The sequence below is a fragment of the Melopsittacus undulatus genome, chromosome 8 (genome assembly GCF_012275295.1).
Source record: "Melopsittacus undulatus isolate bMelUnd1 chromosome 8, bMelUnd1.mat.Z, whole genome shotgun sequence".
Lineage (NCBI taxonomy): Eukaryota > Metazoa > Chordata > Aves > Psittaciformes > Psittaculidae > Melopsittacus > Melopsittacus undulatus.
In genome coordinates this window covers 47,212,095-47,232,536 of record NC_047534.1, presented here as the reverse complement: position 1 = coordinate 47,232,536, position 20,442 = coordinate 47,212,095, and the positions used below count along the sequence as shown (strand labels likewise).

General features: G+C 41.1%; 1 protein-coding gene across 2 annotated transcripts in view; it reads right to left on the bottom strand.

The window, feature by feature from the left end:
* Positions 1 to 20,442, bottom strand: part of ADK (adenosine kinase) — a 299,743-nt gene that overhangs the window by 278,863 nt on the left and 438 nt on the right. Inside the window, exons 1-2 of one of the 2 annotated variants that reach the window (XM_034065124.1) lie at positions 12,338 to 12,469; positions 5,743 to 5,817 (exon numbers count right to left, since the gene is read on the bottom strand). In XM_034065124.1, the coding sequence (XP_033921015.1) occupies positions 5,743 to 5,817; positions 12,338 to 12,351 (89 nt within the window). In that variant the 5' untranslated portion in view covers positions 12,352 to 12,469. Of the gene's footprint in view, positions 1 to 5,742; positions 5,818 to 12,337; positions 12,470 to 20,442 lie in introns of those variants that run through there. The other variant, XM_034065123.1, reaches the window with a different exon arrangement.

Genomic DNA, 20,442 nt, shown 5'->3' with positions numbered 1-20,442 from the left:
GGAATGCTTAAAGCCACAGCTATACAGACCAACCTAAATTTAATGTGAGTAAGCAGATGTTTTTTCGTTTCAGCTGCTTCTCAAACCTTTTCCAAACTTATAATCCAAATTCCCACAAGAGTGGAAAAAATATCAAGTACGTACATCTGCACTTCAATCACAGCAAGTACTACAACAGCCTCAAAACAAAGTTTAGCTTAAGAGATGTCAACACTGCTCTACTAGTCGAGATTGTGCTTAACTAATCCATCACCCTCCAACAGTACTCTGTGGTGCAGAAAGGTAGAGAACAACAAAGCATCTTGGAATCTCCAGTAATGAAAACACTTTCAGTGCTGTAGACAAGATGGTAGCACACTGAAGGAGATCCACACCCATACTTGTGGAATTACAGATCAAAATGATAGCATTTCTTCCTTTAGTGTGACGATTTGGCCAGAGATGTCAAAAAACAGAAGAAAGGGTTCTTCAGGTACATAAACAACAAGCAGAAACAGAAGGAAAACACTGGCCGCTGTTAAGCAGAAAAAGGTGTCACCACTGTTGAATCACCAAAAACACTGAAAAATCACAGATTTTCAACACTTCCTTCACCTCTGTCTTTACTAGCACTGATGGACTCCAGGTCCTGGGAGCAAACATCCAGGTTCATGCAAACAAACCCACCATCAATGAAGGAAGACTTGGTATATGAACTACTACAGGAGCTTGACCCCTGCACATCAATGGGCCCCGACAACATCCATCCAAGATTGTTAAAGAGAGCTGGCTGACACTGTTGCGAGGTCACTCTCCATAGTCTTTGAAAGTCACAGACCCCAGAAGACTGGAGTAAGGCAAACACAATCTCCCACCTACAAGAAGGGCTTAAAGCAGGATCCAGGAAATAACAGATCCTTCAGTTCCTGGGAAAGTTATGTAACAAATCCTCCTGGGTTCTATCACAAGTCAAATGAAGCACATGACTGGGAAAAGCCAGCATGGATTCACCACAGGCAAATCATGCTTGACTAACATTCTACAACACAGTAACCTGCCTGGCTGATGTGGGGTGAGCAGTGGACACTGTCTACCTGGATTTCTCCAAGGCTTTCAGTATGGTTTCCCACAGTCTCCTCCTACAAAAAATGATATGTTATGATCTAGACAAGTAGTGGTCTGTGTGGTGAGTGGGAACTAGCCGAGCAGACACATCCAGAGTGGTGGCACATAGTTCCAACTCGCAACCTGTCACTGGTGGGATCCTCAAGAAATCAGTATTGGGCCCAATGCTGTTCTATGTCTTCATAAGTGATCTCAATGACAGGATCAAATGTATCCTGATGAAGTTTGCCAATGGTACCAAACTGCGTGGGGAAACGGACACTTTGGAAGGCAGAGCCACCCTGCAGGAAGACCTGAATAGTCTGACAGAACAGACTAATAAGAACCTTACAAAGTTCAACAAGGACCAGTGTAAGGTCTTGCACCTGGATAAACACAATCCAAGACTGCAGCACAGGCTGGGATCTACTTGGCTGGGGAGCAGGTCTGTGGAAAGGGAGCCGGGAGTCCTGGTGAGCGGCAAGCTCAAGATGACTGAGCAGTGTGCAGCTGCAGCAAAGAAAGCCAACAGGATGCTAGGTTACATCAACAAAGGCATCACCAGCAGAAATAAAGATGTAATTATTCAACTCAGGGCTGGTCAGGCCACAGTGGAGTACTGTGTTCAGTTTTGGTCCCTGCTATACAAAAACTACATGACAGTCTGGAGAGAGTTCAGAGAAGGGCCACGAAGATGATCAAAGGACTGGGAAACCACCATATTAGGAAAGGTTGAGAGAACCAAATCTGTTCAGTCTTGAGAAAAGCAAGCTCAGAGGAGACCTCAGCATCATGTTCCAGTATTTAAAGGGTGGCTACAAAGAAAACAGAGGCTCTTTTTACAAGTCTCATGGAAAAGATGAAGGGTAATGGGCACAAATTACTCCTGACCAGATTCTGACTAGACACAACAGGAAAAATTTTCACAATGAGACCAATCAGCCATTGGAATAATTTCCCCAGGGAAGTGGTGGATTCCCCAGTGTTGGATACTTTCAAGATTCAGATGAACGGGATCCTGGGCCATCCTGTCTAGACTTGCTTTTTGCCAAGCAAGGTTGAACTAGATGATCCTTGAGGTCGCTTCCAACCTCATATTATATGATACTCTCTTTTCATATATTAACCATCACCACCAGTCCAAAACACAAACATACTTTGAAGACCCCATGTATTCTTCCTTTCCAATTTATTCAAACCTGTTTTTCAAGTGAAGAATAAAAAGAGTAACCCATTTCTTGGTGTACAGATAGTCTGTATTTACAAGAGTGTCACAGAGAAGGCAGAGAACTATGGAGCAGATGATACTGGACATGAAAGCTATGAAAAACAACAGATCTTTATTGAGCACCCTTTTAATGAACTTGTGCAAAGACTGCCACAGACCCTGGTTTTAAGGAGAAACACAAAAAAAGAAAACAAAACCCACACAAGGAGGAAATGACTTGCTGCTTTGACGAGTGGTTGTAAGTAATAAAATAGCAACTTGTAACCCTGGACGACAATGTTGATCAAATAATTAGTCTAGAGATTACAAATATAATTGAATAATATATAATAATATAATATGATATATATAATATAAAATAATATAATATGGTAATAATATAATATGGTATCCAGACAAGCAAATATACCTCACTTTATGAGATCATGGCTCTAGTCAAGAGCCCAGAAAATACAGCAAAACAAAGCAATAACACCCTTAACCCTGACATCATAAATAAGATGTATCATCATTCCTCCTATATCTCCACTCCTTTTTAAAAGCACAGGCTGAAAGATATTCAGATGCTTATCCAGGTACTGGCAATTACAAATATCTTTCTTGCCTTCTCACTGACTAGTATGGGAAGATACAAGGTTTTCACATATTTAGAAGTTCCAAGACTAGCATAACTGGCTCAGATAATGCCAGATTGCTGATGTGCTCTGAAAAGCTCAGATGAGCACAGAGAAGTTCTGTTGTGACACAAATTAAGACCACCTCTCCTAGAAATAGTCTAGGTGAGGCTTAAAGCTTTCCAAAACATGTCAAGAGAGCAAAGGACTTTGGAGCCCAGATTAAACCAAAATCCACCTTGAAAAAAAAGGAGACAGGGCCAAGCCAAAAATACTAACACAACCCTCCAATACTGCCCATTTCCTCAAACCAGTATTACACGTCAGCAAGCTGGTTTGAGTCTGCCAAGGGTAGGACTGCATTATGTATTTATTTTCAGGTTTATCTATAACATGGATTGTAGGCCATTTAAATATTGTTGAGAGGAACACTTGAGACTTCCTACACAATCTTATGCTGTTTCCATTCACATTTTCTTAATAGAACTTACAAAAACAATCTAGTGACAGGACTCACTGTACTAGTTTCTCATTTCATGGACAATACGAGTTGATTAAACTTGCAACATCAAGTCCTTTATCCTGGACTTACTCTTAACACTTTACAAGTTATACATGAAGGGGGATAAACTAACAGAAACAGCGAAAAAGTTAAACACATAAAATTCTTATGGGCATTTAACTAAACTCTTTCCTTGTTTTACTAAGCTACCTTCTCATGTCAGAGCTCAGCTGATTGATGGCTCCATTAAACATCCCCATCCAGTTGAAGAGGTGAGACACAGACTTCAGACTTACTTGATCACTGCCAAGATACCACAAGTATTGGCATATATATTGTATACTACATGACTAGAGATGGATACACATTTTCTTTGATAAGAGAAACCAGTGAGACTAGGCTGGTATGACAGACAATTTCTGTGTCATATGCTTCATACTCCTGAAATATCTATGTTCTTAAACCTCCCTGCAACATGTGAATGAATAGATTTACCCTAGCAGTTGTTCTACAGCTAGGTTTGCTATTTTATTTCCCTTCATAAGCTGAGGAAGCATAGAATTTGATTCCCATTTCAGTATGTACTGACAAAGGTACTTGGACTTAAGAGAAGAAACATGCTTGTCTGTTTGTTAAATGGACTACTACACATACACTCACAAACAGGGAGCTAGAAATAAAATCAGGTACATGTGAAGAATGTAGGCAAGCTTCTCAGTTTTCAGGTTATTACCACAGCTATCACACTATCAGCAGGTCCCCAGTGAAACTGTTGCTGGGGGACTTCTTATTGCTTTAAATAATGCAGTCCTCCACAAAGGCATTTTGGCACTAAAGAAATGCCCACAGAGCATATGCTGTTCCAGGTGATAATTTAACTTGTCTGACAGTTCTCAAATTTCAGTACATAAGAGTTCTAATTTTTAAATTTAATTAAATACTGCAGAGCATATCAGGTCCAGTGAAAAGCACAGTGTTCTCTTTGCAGGATTTCACTGCTGCAATATAGATCCCACCACCTCTTTTATGACAGCAATGTATAAGGATTAGTTGGAGGAGTATTGCTGGGTTGCAGGCAGGAGCATTACTTATGTTCACAGCCAGGTTTTCAAGTTATTTCAGTAGAAATGTAAGGAGGAGAATTACATCAGAATAATTCACATTTTCAGAAACCAAGTATATGTCTTAAGTGTTCAAAACTCCAGATGTTTTTGAAAGTGATACACTCCATTACATTCTTGTCTTTTGCTCCAGCTTACAATATTCAGGTTCTCACTTAAACACACTTTTAGATAAAGTCTGAGTGATAAAAAATCCATTGCAATTACTGCTATTATTAAAAGCTTCAGAATGGATGATATGCACCTGACATTAAATATTCACAAATAAAAACCCTGCACCTCTTCTTTATTTGATGTGAAATTTATTATTGATCTAATATTCCCACTAATAACTGAAAGAACAACTAGAGGAAAAAAAAATACACTTTAAAAATTAAACAAAGAATTTTGAGCACTCTGAAAGATGAAATCAACTTGCTGATCACTTGCAAACAACTGGAAGAAAATAAGCTCATGCAGAAGGACTTAAAAGACCAGCTATATTTTCCACCTCCTGAAAAGGAATATCTCAGCTGATCAGAAAATGAGTAAGCTTAAAGGCAACGGCAATACACAAACAGCAATACAGCAATATGGTTATATATTGGCATAACAACTGGATGGTGGCATAACAACTACACTTAAGCAAGATAACAGGACACACGGTAAGAAGTGGTCCTGCTTTTGACTGATAAATTAGAATATTAAAAAAAAAGAAAAAATAAAAGGCATATTTGTTCAACTTTTCTTGGTGTGTTACAGAAACAGCTTATTGGCCCCAAAGTCACCACGGAAGAAAGAAAAGAGCGCTGTAATAGTGCATCAAAAGTAGCACACAGCTACTCACATGAGAGCTAACTACATTTTACTGACATCGATGATTGCTTCGAATTAAAGGCTAGGAAACACAGCATGAAGAGACTAGAATAAATGATTGATAGAAAACAATAAATACAAAAAAACCCCATGAAAACACTCAAGTTTTTCCACTGACGCCACTACCACAGCTTCATACAGCTAGAACAAGACTGACGCAATGTTGGCTTCTTTCAGCATTAGGCCAGAATTCCAGAGATCAGCACAAACTGACCATTAAACAAGCAGGGAGTCCTCCATTTATTCATAGGCATCATTCTGGAAATGAAACTGACACTAAAAGAAAAATATAAAATAAAATAAAAAAATAAATAAAAAAAAAATAAAATCAAGACTTACTTGTCAAGGAAGTCCTTGTCTACAACTGCACAGATATCGAGCAGAGGATTTCCCATTCCAAACAGGACATTTTCACTGCAAGAGAATAAATTATTTAAAGTTAACTTAGCATTAGTTTATTGCTCCTAGTATAGAATGCTGAAGACACTTTTTTTTAAGAGAGAAAAGTTTCTCTTGAATACAGCCAAGGAACAAGAAGATACACATTTTGCCCAGCGTGGTACTCTCATGGAGACGAGGCATATAGACAGAGAGTCAATTTTGAGTAAAGTATCATCCTACAATCATCTTATTTGATCAACAGACAGACTGCAAGCAGTCAAGAATATATAAAAGCATTCTGTTTAGCTGTCATTCATTCAAACAGAGAATTAGAACTGCATGCCACATTCTGTAGTTTTAAAGGATTCCATTGAGGTTGTAATACCAAATTTTAGACAGGGGAAGCATCAGCCCAGATGACAAGAATTTCCCTGAACAGATTTAGTTGCTGGGTTTTCTCTGCTACTGACCAATAATTAACTTATTAAAACAGACTTAAGTTATTAACAGAACTATGGATTCCACATTGTCAGCCATCTTGAACAGCACAGCCATCTACCTTGCATGTACTTTCTTTAATCCATTTTTAACTCATTAGCATGACTCTGGTCAAACAAATACAAGACATGAGGGACACTGTAAACAGCTGAAAGAGATAGCTTTAATTTTTTTAACTTTTTTTTTTTTAAGATTCATTCAGAAACCATGTGTTACATTTTTCTGAATAGCATGTACTTGGGTGATAATGCAGTAATACCAAAGGATTAGATATGTGGCCTAGTGTCAAGGAGAAGTGAATGCAGCTGTTCTCAAAGGCTGCTTAAAACTGCATCCAAACCCATCACATTCCTTGCTAAGCTGACACCTGCTGCCTCCAACTGGCAAGGCAAGGATTTTCTCTAGCCACGGAAGGTAGCTTCAGTAGGACCACCTCCCTCCTTACTACATCTCTATTAAGTATTTGCAGAGAAAGCATATTCCCTGTCTCTCCATCCTCAAAGAAGTACTACTGTAACATTGCAGCTAGATGCAAAGTTTACCTCAAGTTTATTCAAAGCTGCGTAACAGTGTCAGCTGAATTTCAAAGGGACTTTTCAATTGTTCTGGTCCATTTAGAATAAGAGAAATGTTTTAAAGATAAAAGAATATAAAACAAGAGGAAAGGGGAGGATACAGAACAAACTCATTCACTTACTTCCTCTCAACTGCTACAAAAAGCCCTTTGCTGACAAATATTTGTCAAATTTTGAAGCTACTTGCCAGAAGCACACAAACTTCCTCTTTACAATGCCACACTAGTCTCCATTAAATGCTAAATTCTGAAGTCCAGAAAAGTGGAAAATATGATTAATTATCTTGATATTAAGAAAGAGCAAACCATGCTTTAATTATCCTATTTTTTTTATTGTTGTAGTTTTAAAGGCAGGCCTTTACAGCCCATTTCACTCTACAACATGGGAGACATTCCTTTGTGAAGAGAGAGCCAGAAATCCAGCTCGCTCCCAACTCACATATGTAACATCTGCTTAGTGAAAACCTTTAAGATTCCCTAAATACTTTTGTCAGTGTGAAAAGAAATATTTATTCCCCTACATCACATAACTGTAAGCTATATCTAGCTAAAAGAAAAGAAGGAGACAGATGACAGATTAGATGACAAGATGATAGAGGTATCTCAGTTGGAACGCCAAAACAGGCCATTCTCTCCATTTTAAAAACTAAGCATTGCATCAGTAGCACTGCAGGACAATGAATAAACAAGTCAGAATTCTAAAATTCTAAATTGTAATGCAGATTTGTCCCAAACTTGTACTTGATGTTTAGCTAATTCTTACATCCTGTGAAATTCTACACATCAATAATTTTATGCCTACAGTTAAGAAGTATCACAGATACTTCTATGTAAGACAAGTATCAGCACTTAAGTGTATGGCATGCCAGCAAACAGCAGCTGTACTTCAAAACCTCGCCGAAATACAGCTGACATGTTGAGGTCACTACCTATGAATAGTTACCTTGTTCAATGGAAAAGCAAAATAGAAACTAGCAAGCATTTAAAAAGCTGTGGGCTGCAGAACATACTGGTCAATATACCTGAAGCAGCACGAGAACAACTTTGTACTGGTTTAGTGTCCATTAGTTCTATTAAGCCAGCAACATGCATTCACAACTCCTCTTATGTCAGCAGGAACTACAACTTCCATTTATTCCAGGCAGCTCTTTACATCACATACAGTAAGCCCTCTTCAATGCTCAAGCCTTCCTTCTCCCACAGTATTTTATAATCATACCTGGCCAATTATTCTAAGGCCATGTAGTAGAGTACCATCTGGGATAGAAAGTTTTAAAAGCCAAGGTAGCTATCACTAGGCTAGTAAATGTATGTTCAGAAACATTCTCCTGACACTTCTGAGCAAACTTGCCCCAACTTTAGCATAGCTGTTTCTTTCAACCAGATGTAGGATAGCGGAACTTGACAGCTTTTCAAACACATAAAACTTTGAGTATATTAACTGCTTGATTCCTATGAAGAGGCACACAACACAATTTGTTCTTGCAAATATCTAAATACACAAAGTAACACATATTAATACCTAGCCTTCTATTTCAATTAACATGTATTTCTACATTTTTGGTTGTTACAGCTGGATGTTTGAATTAACTAAACTCCAAAGTACTAGAACTTCCATGCTTAAAACAAGGTATTGATGTCACATTGGCAAAAAGGAGAAAAATCCATATACTCCATTTGTACTGCAGGCTGTAGTTGGGTCATTCCTTAACTGACACTGCATTTGGTAAAAGTACCTTTCTGGGCAAAATGGGAAGTCTAAATAATCTCTTTCCAAGTATCATATTTAAAAAATGCAACAAGTTAAAGCAGACATTTAAGATCACCACTGTGATCAGCGTTTTCTAACATGAGCTTTGTGAACCTCAATCTGGAAAGTCCGGTGTTTCTACTGTTAAAGAGAAAGACTTTGCTATGTAAATCCTTAGCATGCTCAACCTGATTAACCCAACACTGGCTACATTTCAGCACCCTAACAGTGCAAAGTATTCGCACTGCTACACTCCTGCATTTTTTTGTGGCACAACATGAGTTATGGCAGTTACTTGGCTACAGTTTGCTCCTCTGTAATACTAATAATAATAACAATATCACATATATTCTATAAATCCACATATCGTAAAAGAAAAGCATCAAACACAATATTTCGGAACCAGGAGAATGCTAAATGTACAAGTCTCTGGACCAAGAAGCTGAGAATATTAAACTGTTACATTCTCATCAAGTTTAACACTTCAGCAGTACATCTGAACCTTACTGGCCTTATGTTTGCTGTTCAGTCACACTGGACACCTGCACTGATTAAAATATCATGGATGATTTCCAGCCACCTAGGTGCAAAGCACGGTAAGGAAGCAGCAGTAGCTTCCTGAAATGTGAGATTTCACAATACATAGGTTATTTCATAGTATCACAGAATCATAGAATAGTTAGGGTTAGAAAGGACCTTAAGCTCATCTCGTTCCAACCTCCCTGCCATGGGCAGGGACACTTCACACTAAACCATATCACCCAGGCTCTGTCCAACCTGGCCTTGAACACCAGAAATACATCTCTGCCACAGACACAGAATAAAGACTTACGTACTCCACAGCCTCCTTGACTTCCTGCAGTCCCTTCTCTTGCACAGTACTGGTATCTAATCATCTGGGAAGGGTGTTCTTGCTTAACCTGACTAACCTATTGCAAGAGAGTATTTGGCTCAGGTCTTCAAGAAACAAGTGACATCTCCACCTGCACAAATTAAGGACATTAAATGACCCTACACAGTCAGTATGTATATATATATATGTATATATATACACATATATGTAAACTGTATATAAACTTTTTAAACTCCAAACTAAGAACAAGATGTTCATACAAATCTTAAACTTGTTTGGACACAGAAATACACTATCCACCTACCAGGCAAACCTACAGCATCAATGGAAACTTACAGAAAGCTTGGATGCATGTTGCATTTGCATTCTCAACTTGATAACAAGTAAAATATTTCACGAATCTGTCATTTAACTCAGGACTAGATGAAGAGCAAGCATAATCAGTACTTCAAACAATGTAATTCATTAAATATAAATAAATCTTTACCTGCCAATTGTGGCATTCTGTTTGGAGATTGCCAAGATGACTGATTTTTGACAAATAGTCAAAACCACACCAAATGACAACACACATACATCAGTACTGAGCTACCATTCTATCATTTTGAAGAAGTCAACAAATTAACCATAACCAAATGATCTGGAAAGCCATGTCCAGCATGATGGTTATGCATAACCAATGCTCAACCATTGCAAGCATTTTTAAAAACGCAGTCCTATTTATCATTGGCTGCTAAACATTAGCAGTGCTGTATCTAACTATCACATAATACTCTTATCATCCCATGCTTCTGGGCACTTCAGTGGAAGAGCAACATCAAAATATCAGTGAAAGTGTATTATTAGTTACTGGCACAGAGACAGAGGAGTATTTTGAGCCTTCAGATACTGACATGTCTTGCTTTAAGAAACAAACTGAAAAAAAAATCCCATTATTCCTAAAAAAAAAAACAAACAAAAAACAACACTTTTTTTTCTTAATTGCTGCAAAGATTTTCTCATCTACATAACAGTAACTAATAGTAAAGCCAAGTTGAAAATTCTCCTTTTTTTATTGTTCTGTAACAGTCTTATACTGTTGTGTATCTGTAACATACACTTAAATTCTTCTGCTAAGACATTCTGCAGTCAGAAAGCCTTAAAAAAACACGACTGGGACATCTGGGTGTTCCCAGTGCATGACAGCCTGCTGTTCCCTAGTATTCCATTTACAAATATAACATATAATTTTGTAAGACCTAAAATGTTAGTATTTCTATGGGTTTTAGCTATGCTTTTTAAAGTAAGGCCAAACAAGGCATGCTCTAAGCCTGTTCTCAATATATCCCTTTCCGTCACAAAGGACATAGTTAAACCCCATATAACACAAGATTTGAAATTATCAAAAAACATTTATACATGTAGTTAACAGCAACAGTACCAGATTTGTAGCATTTGAATAGCTATACGCTCTTGATTAAAAACATCCTTCTCTCATCCTAATCACCTTTACAATATAAGTGACTATGATGACATTTAACCATTAACAACAGCTTGCCACTAAAAGTATCTCCGAACTGTTATTCCATGACTACAGAGTTCAGACAATTTCCCTTGCATCACTCATCAGCAAATCACTTCATCATACAGACCTTAAACATACAAGTCACCTGTAAGACTGCTCAAATGCTTTCCCTTACTTAGATCTTAAGTAAAGGCAATATTTGACTAAGGAGTTACAGGCCTACACACTGACTTAGAGGAGTATCTTCAGTGAACATTTATTACGAAACTTGCATAGTCTTCTAGAGTGACACATTCACAGGTTCCAACTCAGAAGCCAAGCCTAAAAGTCTTGGCCTTATGTAAGTAAATCTTGCTGCAGGGAAAAACACTGCTCCGCCACTACCCAGCTTCTTACACAGCTGCGCTGACTCCAAAAGCTCCAGCAGCCAAATATTAATACAATTTCAAAGAGTTCCCATCTGCACTCCTCGGTCAGAAACAGTGTGATATCTGATACATTGAAGGTGGAGAGGCGAGGTGGGAAAGTCGCTGTGAACGACTGTTGAACTTGAATCCGTAATTTTAGGTACTTCCATAGCAGTTAAAAGACTGATCAAAATAACTGCGTAATGAAGGTTACTAGTTCAAAATACCACTCCATCTTAAGAGGAAGAGTTTTAGGAAGCAAAATTAGTCATAATAATTCCACTCACTGAATGCTATGTCAAGGGTTTGTCATTCTTCAGTTATCACTGATAACCTGGCACCACTGCAGTTCCAAATAGGCTGTTAAGAGCCTGGCCTGTCATTACTACCTTGCTTCTCGTTACTGGGGATTCATTTAAAACCAGGTTCCAGTCACGGCACACTACAGCAATGCTTTCGTGTTCAGACGCGGCTGCCGGGGTCCCACAACACCCGTCCCCACCACTGCACGGGCGGGACCCGCCGCGGAAGCGCTTTGACAGCGGCACCGCCGCAGAGCCGCACGGCCGCCCGAGCCCCCCGCTGTACCCCGGCTCCCGCACCCGGCCCAGTGCACGGCTCCCCGAGGCTCTCAGCCGGACCGGAGCGTGCGGCCGCCTCGCACCTGTCCGCCACAAACGAGGTGACCCCGCTCCTCCCCGCGCGGGCCGCCTGCCGGGCTGAGGCGACGGGAGGGCACCGGCCCCGCAACCCCGCCTAGCCCCGGGGGCGCGGAGCCGCAGAACCGAGGCGAGGACGCGTTACCCCTCACCCCCGTTCAGCGGGTGGAGAAGCGATGGAAGAACCGAGCTCCGGCGGAGTGCACCGCCGGGCGCTCCCTCCCCGCGACCGCGTCAGCGCCCACCGCGCCCCTTCCCCTGTGGCACCGGGCTGCGCTTGCGGCCGCCGCGTCGGGGCTCAGCTTTACCTGACGGTGGGCATGGCTCCCGGCGCCGCCAGCCGCCCGCCCGCGGCGGAGCCCCACAGCTCAGCGGCGTCTCCCGTCCGCCCAGCCCCTCACCGGCCGTTAACCGCCCCACGCGCCGCCCGCCTCGGCCGCGACTGAGCCGCCGGCCACGGCCCGGCCGACCCACCCGCGCGCCACCGCCCCGCCCCGCCCCGCCCGCGCGCCTCGCCATTGGCTGGGCGGCCCGGCGGGGGCGGGGCCACACGCGCCCTCCGCCGCGGCCGGGGCGCGAGGAGCCCCGTGAGGCGGCGGCGCCGGGGCGGTGGGTGACGGGCCCCGAGCGGCGGCCCCGCAGCACACGGTACCGAGCGGCACCGCCCCCCCCGCGGCACCAGCTCGTGGCCGCCATCTTTGGTGCGGGCAGAGAGCACGCGCCTCCCACACACCTCCTGCTGCCGACACCTCCCTTCCCCCCAGCCCGAAATGGCAGCTGTGGGCGCCAGCGCTAATTAAACACAATGGTTAATGGAGGTACCGAAGAGATGCGGGGCTGCAGCCGGGCTGCCCGCGCCAGCATGGCCAGGGGAGCCCCTGCAAGCGCTGTCCCGCAGCTGTCACGGGGCCGCTCCCGCGCGTCTGCCCGCACCCCTACCGGGGCCGCTCGAGCTCCCCCGACACGCGAGTTCCGCACACTGGACACGAACGCCTCTCCGCCCTCTGGCTCCATGTGCACGGCCAGATCTTAACAGCGCCGGAGGTGACCTTCTGTGCAACCGGGCACCGGCACCCACCAACTGCGGAGACCGCGCGTCGCTGCCTAATCGTAACCGGTGCTGGGGTCGACGGGCACGGCGAGCTCTCACTTTGAGTTCCAAGAGGGACATCTATTCTATTCCCGGCTTGCTGGAACGCTTGGCAGCCACCTGTGATACGCAGCGACCGGATATTACTGTGTCTTTCCAACCTCACAGATGAGACGTGGGCCTGTTCGCCACCATCTGCGGGTAAAAAAGGGCAGCCCTTCACTGCCCAAACTGCTTCTTGTCCGCATTCAAGCAGAACTGCCTTACCAGAAAGGAAAAGTGTTGCTAAAGCCAGGTTCCTGTTGTCACTCTTCCTACCTACTTGCTCTTCGCTTGGCTGTCAAAGTTACTGCTACCCCTTGCAGATCTGGCACACGCTGTGATACCTTACCAGCACCAGAAACACTGATTCATGAAACTGATGTCAGAAGAGGTTGTTTTTGCCAAAAGTGAATCCCATGTTGTTCTGGTAAGTACTGCTGTGTCACCTCTAATGGAATATTTAAACTTTACAGCTTCCTAATCATGTGGTTCTTAGTTTCCCTTCCTTTCCATCTACAAAAGGGGAATATTGTAGTCAGAAAAATTAAAGCCAAACGTTTTAATTATTTCTGATTTTTTAGTGTCTTGGAAGAGATGATGCCAAAATTTGAGATGGTCGTGATGCTCAAGGACCTATAATGTCACATGAAGATAACAGGAATATTGATGTTCAATATCTGATGTAGGACAAATTTCTCTAAACTGGACACTCAAAAATCACTCACCACTTACAAAATTCTTATTATTAATGTGTGTCAGGGGTCTTAATAAGTCAAACTAATTGGAGCTGGAAATGCATCCATGCCCCTACTGTTGCAATGTGCAGTACAACAGGTCCCCAAATCCTGACAGAGGATTTTGACCCATGATGAATAACAAATTATTCCTAGTTTAACAGTTTCAGTACTTAACAGCCAAGCCTCTAGTTTGTAACTGAAAATGGGAGGGGTGGGGGTAATCCAATCATAGGCAAATATAACGGCAGCAGTAACATTGCTTCATCTTGTTGGTCCCATCACTGTGTTTTGAAGAATGAACCCATTTTTTTTAAAATCAAGCTATAGATTCCCTCATAAATAATTCCCAAGCTCTAACAAGCACATACAAATATGTAAAGGAAAACTGATTAAATATAGATATATTATTAGTAATTTATAAGATACAACTGCATATTATGAATATTAAGCTACAGAGGCCAAATGAGGTACCATCAAACGTTTATAACTTTCTACCAATGCAGAATAGGTCCAGAAGTGTGTTTTTCTAAAAAGCAAAATTAACAGCACTTCACAAAATAGCATGTATGATACCTCAACAGCACTTGTCAACAGCATTTTATAAACTTCAAACTATTCCCCAGTGCCTAATCACCTTGCTTGTACTATCATATATTCTACTGTTACTGATGTCTTCAAGACATCACCAACTACTACAGGTTTTTGGTCATTTGCCAGGGAACTTCTAGACATCCTGATACATAAGTGGAGCAACAGGAACCAGGGTATCCCTGGAAAAACAGTCATTTATTGCCTATGGTCATTCATAGATTAACTTTATGGTGCTTGGGCTACAAGTTCAACTTGCAGTCATATCGCATATGTGCTAGGCAGCCAGTGTGAGTTTGCTGGGCCTCCCTGACACCTTTCAAACTCACTCTGCTTGAGTGAGGCAACCAACTTCTGCCTGCACATGTGATTTGGCTTCAGAAATCCCTGAGAGAAATATGGAATTCACAGCTTTTGCACCCCCCAAAAATATATAATACCTGACAGGATCTAGCCACAATTTCCCTCGAGTGCTTCTGTTACTGTACAGTAAGGAAGAGATCTTCATATGATGAATGATTATTTCTCAGATGATTTCACTAACTTACTTTCAAGCACGGTGGTGTGAATTAAAAATGAATTGCACCCATATCTGATACAACAAAATGTAAGCATGTTAGAATTTTTAAAATCACACTGTACTGAAGTAACATAAAACTATACATTTTATACATTTGCAACTTCTGTATCCAAGATACAGGCAATCTAGGCCTTAACCTTGGATTAATATGCTATGTTTTACACCACAAATATTTGGTATAATTCACCCTGTTTACACTACAGAAAGTTCTCCATTAACCCTTGTATTTATTCAATTTCTTCAAAGTACAAACCTAAGGTTAATCGTAGATAAGCTGCTCACTCTTCTTCTTTTGCAAGACAGAAGGATGAGCTTTTACATAATAGCCTCAACAGACATTATAAAATGAGCCTAGCCAGCAGGAAGTCCCCAAATTCTCTTTCAATAACAGCATTCTTCAGAGCCTGCATGTACTTCTTGCTAGAACAGTGACTGTTTTGAAAACTTTTCTACAGAGAGAATTTTGTATTTTGCAACGTAAGATGTATTTTATCTGTGCAGATCTATTATCAAAGTATTAAAAATAATTATTAATTTAAAATTTCATAGCATAATCTCATTTCTTTTCATGCAGCTTCACAGACTATACACCTGTAAGAGGAAAGAAAAGTCTATGAATCTAAGTCTTGATCATATTGCAGACAACTAGACTTGTTTTCTGTCTTACGCTAGTCAAATAGCCGAGCCCTTGAGACACTTATAACTGTTTTGTACCACTGACTGTAAAAGGGCAAAAAAAAACCCAAAACCCACAAAAATCTTTCACTCTAAGTGAAATCCCAAGGTAGCATAAAGCCAGCAAATAGCTTTATGTTACTGTATCCTTCAAGCATGGAACAGCTTTAACTGTGGTCAAACAATCATTACAGAAACGATTATAGTTCAAAATGGAAAAAAATGCCCTACTCTTCACTGAATTCTGAGTAATATCCAAAGGCTTCTCTCCTTCACGCAAAATGCTTTGATATTTATCACATAAATAACATCAGCATGTAAACTGAAATTATTTAAGAGGCAATTCATGTAAATAAAAAATGAGAAAGCCTTGAGAAAACATAGTGTTCACATCATATCTGCAAGTTCAATTTATATTTTTCAAGATAAGGTTAATGACCTTTAGATAGCAACCCATTCCCTGCTGCTGCAACTGCCTTGTGAAATATTTGTGTACCATCCCTGTGTAAGTACTCAAATTCAGTATCACAACCTTCAATCGCAAGCCAGAGTTTTGCTTCAAACATTTCCACATGAAATATACCTCAGCAACCACCGAGTAAGCCAAGGTCTTGTTCTGCAGAAAGTGCATTTCACACTATTGCACTGCCACTGTATCCAACTACTATTATATTCACTCAAAACCCCTTTCCGGGCATCTTCCTTGTCTGCTTATAATATTAGGAGAATCAATTACATGAGTAATTCTGCACAAGCTGTTTCATTAGCTGAAAAAGAAGGAACTTCAAGATTCATAATGAAATAAGCAGATTTGCACTGATTCCCCTCCCACAGGTAATCAAGCATGCAAGCAGCTCTAGGGACAAGACTAGTCCTGTTGACTTCAGGGAGGCAGCACACCAAGTTGGAGGCGTATGTTCCTGCAGGGTATCAGCAAAGACTACTATGTCTAAACTATCTGTTTGTCGGTATGATTCTCCTGGCCAGGTGGGCTGCAGGTAACAACACTAAGGAAAGAAAAAGACACCAGCTATTCTTGTGGTCCCGAGCAGAAGGAGCCTTCCCACGACCTCCTCTTTCCTCAGGTTACACACCCCTTCCTGTAAAGCAGGGATTTACCTTAATTAAAGGGATGAAAACACCATAACAAGCCTCTACAATACAAGAACACAAAACTGTGGAAATATGACACACTCTGTGAGAAATCCCACAGGATTACATCAAAGGCCAGGTGAAGACACATCAGTATGAACAGCAATATGAGAGTTACATAGAACAATGGAAATGCGGGCCTGAACTGCAATATTGAGGTATTTTCTATGCTGCGAGTCATTCCGGTTTTGGATATATTTTTGTTAACACAACTTTGAAGGGAAGCTTGCTGCTGTTATATCCTAAACACAGCAAAATGAGCAAAGTCTGTTGCTAGTGTCTTCAAAAGTATTTGTTTCTCTGCTTTCTACAGGAGTCTAAATACCCATCTGAAAAAAATATCTATTGCTTTTATTCTCCTGTGAGCAAACACAGCAACGTGCTTGAGTTTCAGCTCTAGAGTACTGACATGGAAACCATGACTCATATTTCCAGACATAAGAAATCGGAAAGTAAGAGAAGTATAAGACATGAAGACAGAAGCTGAAATGAATGCAAACGGGGAGAGAGATCAAATTATATAAAAAAAAAAAACCCTGAAAGCTTTGTCACAGCTAATTTAAAATATTCAGAGTCTTCTTTCATATGTAGCAGGCTTATGAAGGAATGAGCTGAATTAAAAGCCATCTTATTAAGAAAAATAAAAATGCATTAAATTTGCAATAAATTTTAGTCTCCAGTAGCAAGCTGTCTAAACTCCAGTGGAACAGTAATGAAAAAGGACTGCTTTGATAAAAATTATCTACAAAGTGTTTGATAATTTATTATGAAAGGGAAGAGATGTCAAACAGTAACCTAAAAAAAAGGGATACTTCATACTTTTAGGATATTGTATTTGTCAAATTCAATGCTTACATTGTCTTCACGTACATAAACTGATTTGTCCAAACAGCCAGCCACGTCATGGGTATTCAATCAATACAGCAGCTGCGGAATGGCCAAAAGGCCATAATGCAGCACAGGGGACTTCACAACCGAGGATTTCACAAGTTTGCTCATTTTTTTCTGCTGTGCACATGGATATTTCTGTGCAGACATGCACATATAAGCTCAACCATTTCTACAGGGAATGGCCAAATTCTTTTGTAACCGTATCAGTCTGTTAACAGAAGCCTGGCTGTGGTTTTCACAGACTTCCAAGAGAAAACCAAATCAAATATAGGACACAAATCCTTAGTAATTTTCCTCTAAAGCACTGCCTCATGATGTTTCTAGTAAGTTGATGCTACCGCTCAGCAACAAGCCATTTGCAGCTTTGCAAGCCTATTTTCTGTTCAAACAGCACAGTTTACACACACAATGATATTTTATTTCACACAGCAGAGATGTAGTCAGAAGCCTGAAACAACGCAGCACGCATTAATGGCCTTGCCTAAAGCCCGTTGGTTTTAGTGGGGATTTGCACCCGTCAATAAAGACAAAGCAAAACCTGCTGCCCAGCAGATTAATGTCAGCACAACGCATTGCTGAGCTGGGAACGCGAGTTTGGGTCTCGGGCTTTGTGTTCTGCTCACTGGGTGGCAAAGCTGGCCATCCTACATTGCTTTCAAGCAACTTTAGCAGAACCCTGTCAGCTTTGCTGCCTCATGAGGGAGCAATATTTGCTTTCCTTTCCCTGAAAGGATTAAAAGGGACTAAAAAAAGACAAATACGAATCCACGAAACCTCTCTGATGCCACTCTGGGGAAATGACGGGGAAAAAAAAATATATATATATAGGGGTAGAAAACATTTGCTATTGTCGACAAGATATGGCCTATATTACAGGGTAGGATTTAATTTTTTATGTCATGTTTTTATGAGAATAGTTTTTGTGGTAGCCACAGAAGAGATTCAGGTTTGTATCATATAGGAGAATAAGTAAGGTACAAACCCATCCTTGTCAAGTCCATTAGCCATGGTCTTTTGAAGAGGCTGAAGACTCTCAGATCTAGATGTCAAGAACAAAGAATTCACCCCTAATTCTTGGTATAGCAAATATGAAGTTGATATCTCCCAAAATGTTCAAGCAATCTTCTTTTCTAATCTGTAGGCTGTTTCCAGTACTCCCAAGTATGTCTAGCAGTGCCTTGCATTAACAACCAAACCTCATTACAAAGCCAACGAATTTCAACCATTCTGGTACCTTCTGTATTGGCTTTTAACACAGAACAAAGTCCCACAGCAGCACTCGGCCAAACACATTCTTGTCGCTATGTTCAAATGAGTGCAGAGCTCTGCCAAATCCAGTCCAATCACCTCACCTACCCCATGAGTCCAGCCTGTGGCGAAGAGCACACATTACGTTTATTTGATTGCCAATTACTTTCGGCATTTCTGCTCTTATGAAACAGGGTTGGAGTCTAGTTCACACCTCACACTGAAACAACCTGAAACAGAATTTGAGTAGACAAGTTCTAACGGTGTTTCTCATATTTTATCTATCATGCCTTGTAAAGTATTATCTTCAGTTTAACCAGCTGTTACGGCAGCCTTTCATTTCATTGGAAGCATCCTTTACAATTTTAACTCACTACTCCAATAATGTTCTCAGATTTGTAAGGATTTTTTTATGCTTAGGCCTGAAGCAGGTAAAATGCAGCTACCTGTAATAAGCTTTATAGACAGAAACACTGAATAGGCTGCTTCTTGCCCCACTTGCTTTAAAGGTCCATGGAAATAACTGTCACTTTTTAATTCCAACCTTACACTGCTGCCTGTCATTTATTTGCTTTCAGAGCTCAGTTACATTTTCCCTCTTCCACTGTCTGCAACTGAGCTTGTCAACTATTATTAAACTTGAAAAGTCACCCAGCTGCCAAAGGAACAAGTGCCCTGACTTTGACAAATTTAATAGGATTAGTTCTTTCAGTAAGGACATCAGTACTGAAAGGGACTGTTCTCATCTCAGTACTAAAGTGGATCTCTCTTGTGCTATATTTGAACAAGTTATTAGTAATTGCCAACATAATTTTGGACCTTTCAAAGCCTTATGTCATTAATCCTCTTCACATACTGAACACTTGGAAGGAGATCGGCTATCTTACAATTATACTAATGTCTGAGTAATCCCGAGAAAACAAACCAGATACTGCACCAACAAAAGCTCCGCAATAGCTCTCTCAGTACTCATTCTGACCGTGCTTCCTGCATTGAGAAACCTTGTATTTTCTGCTATGACATTTAAATGACTTGTTTCTGTGCAGGCCATCAACCAGAGAAGATTCAGTCAGTGTCAGTATATAGCGATCACGCAAATAAGGAAATATCGCAGATGTCAAAGATTATTTCAAAAAGAAAACATTTATAAATATTCCACGTGCCCTAAATAAAACATCACTATTAACGAGTATCTTTGGATAACTAAATTCCCATCTAACGGGGACACAGACCCCCCTCGCGGATGCTTGTTGTGTCTTTCGGGGTACTTTCAGAGTCGAAGCACACGGGGTGACAACCCAAGTGCCGGAGGTGTTCCAGTGCACCGCACGACCCGTCCCGGTGCTCAGCAGCTCACTCACTAACTGATCCCGAGGAAAAGCGAGGGCCCCGCACACCGGGCGGCGCGGC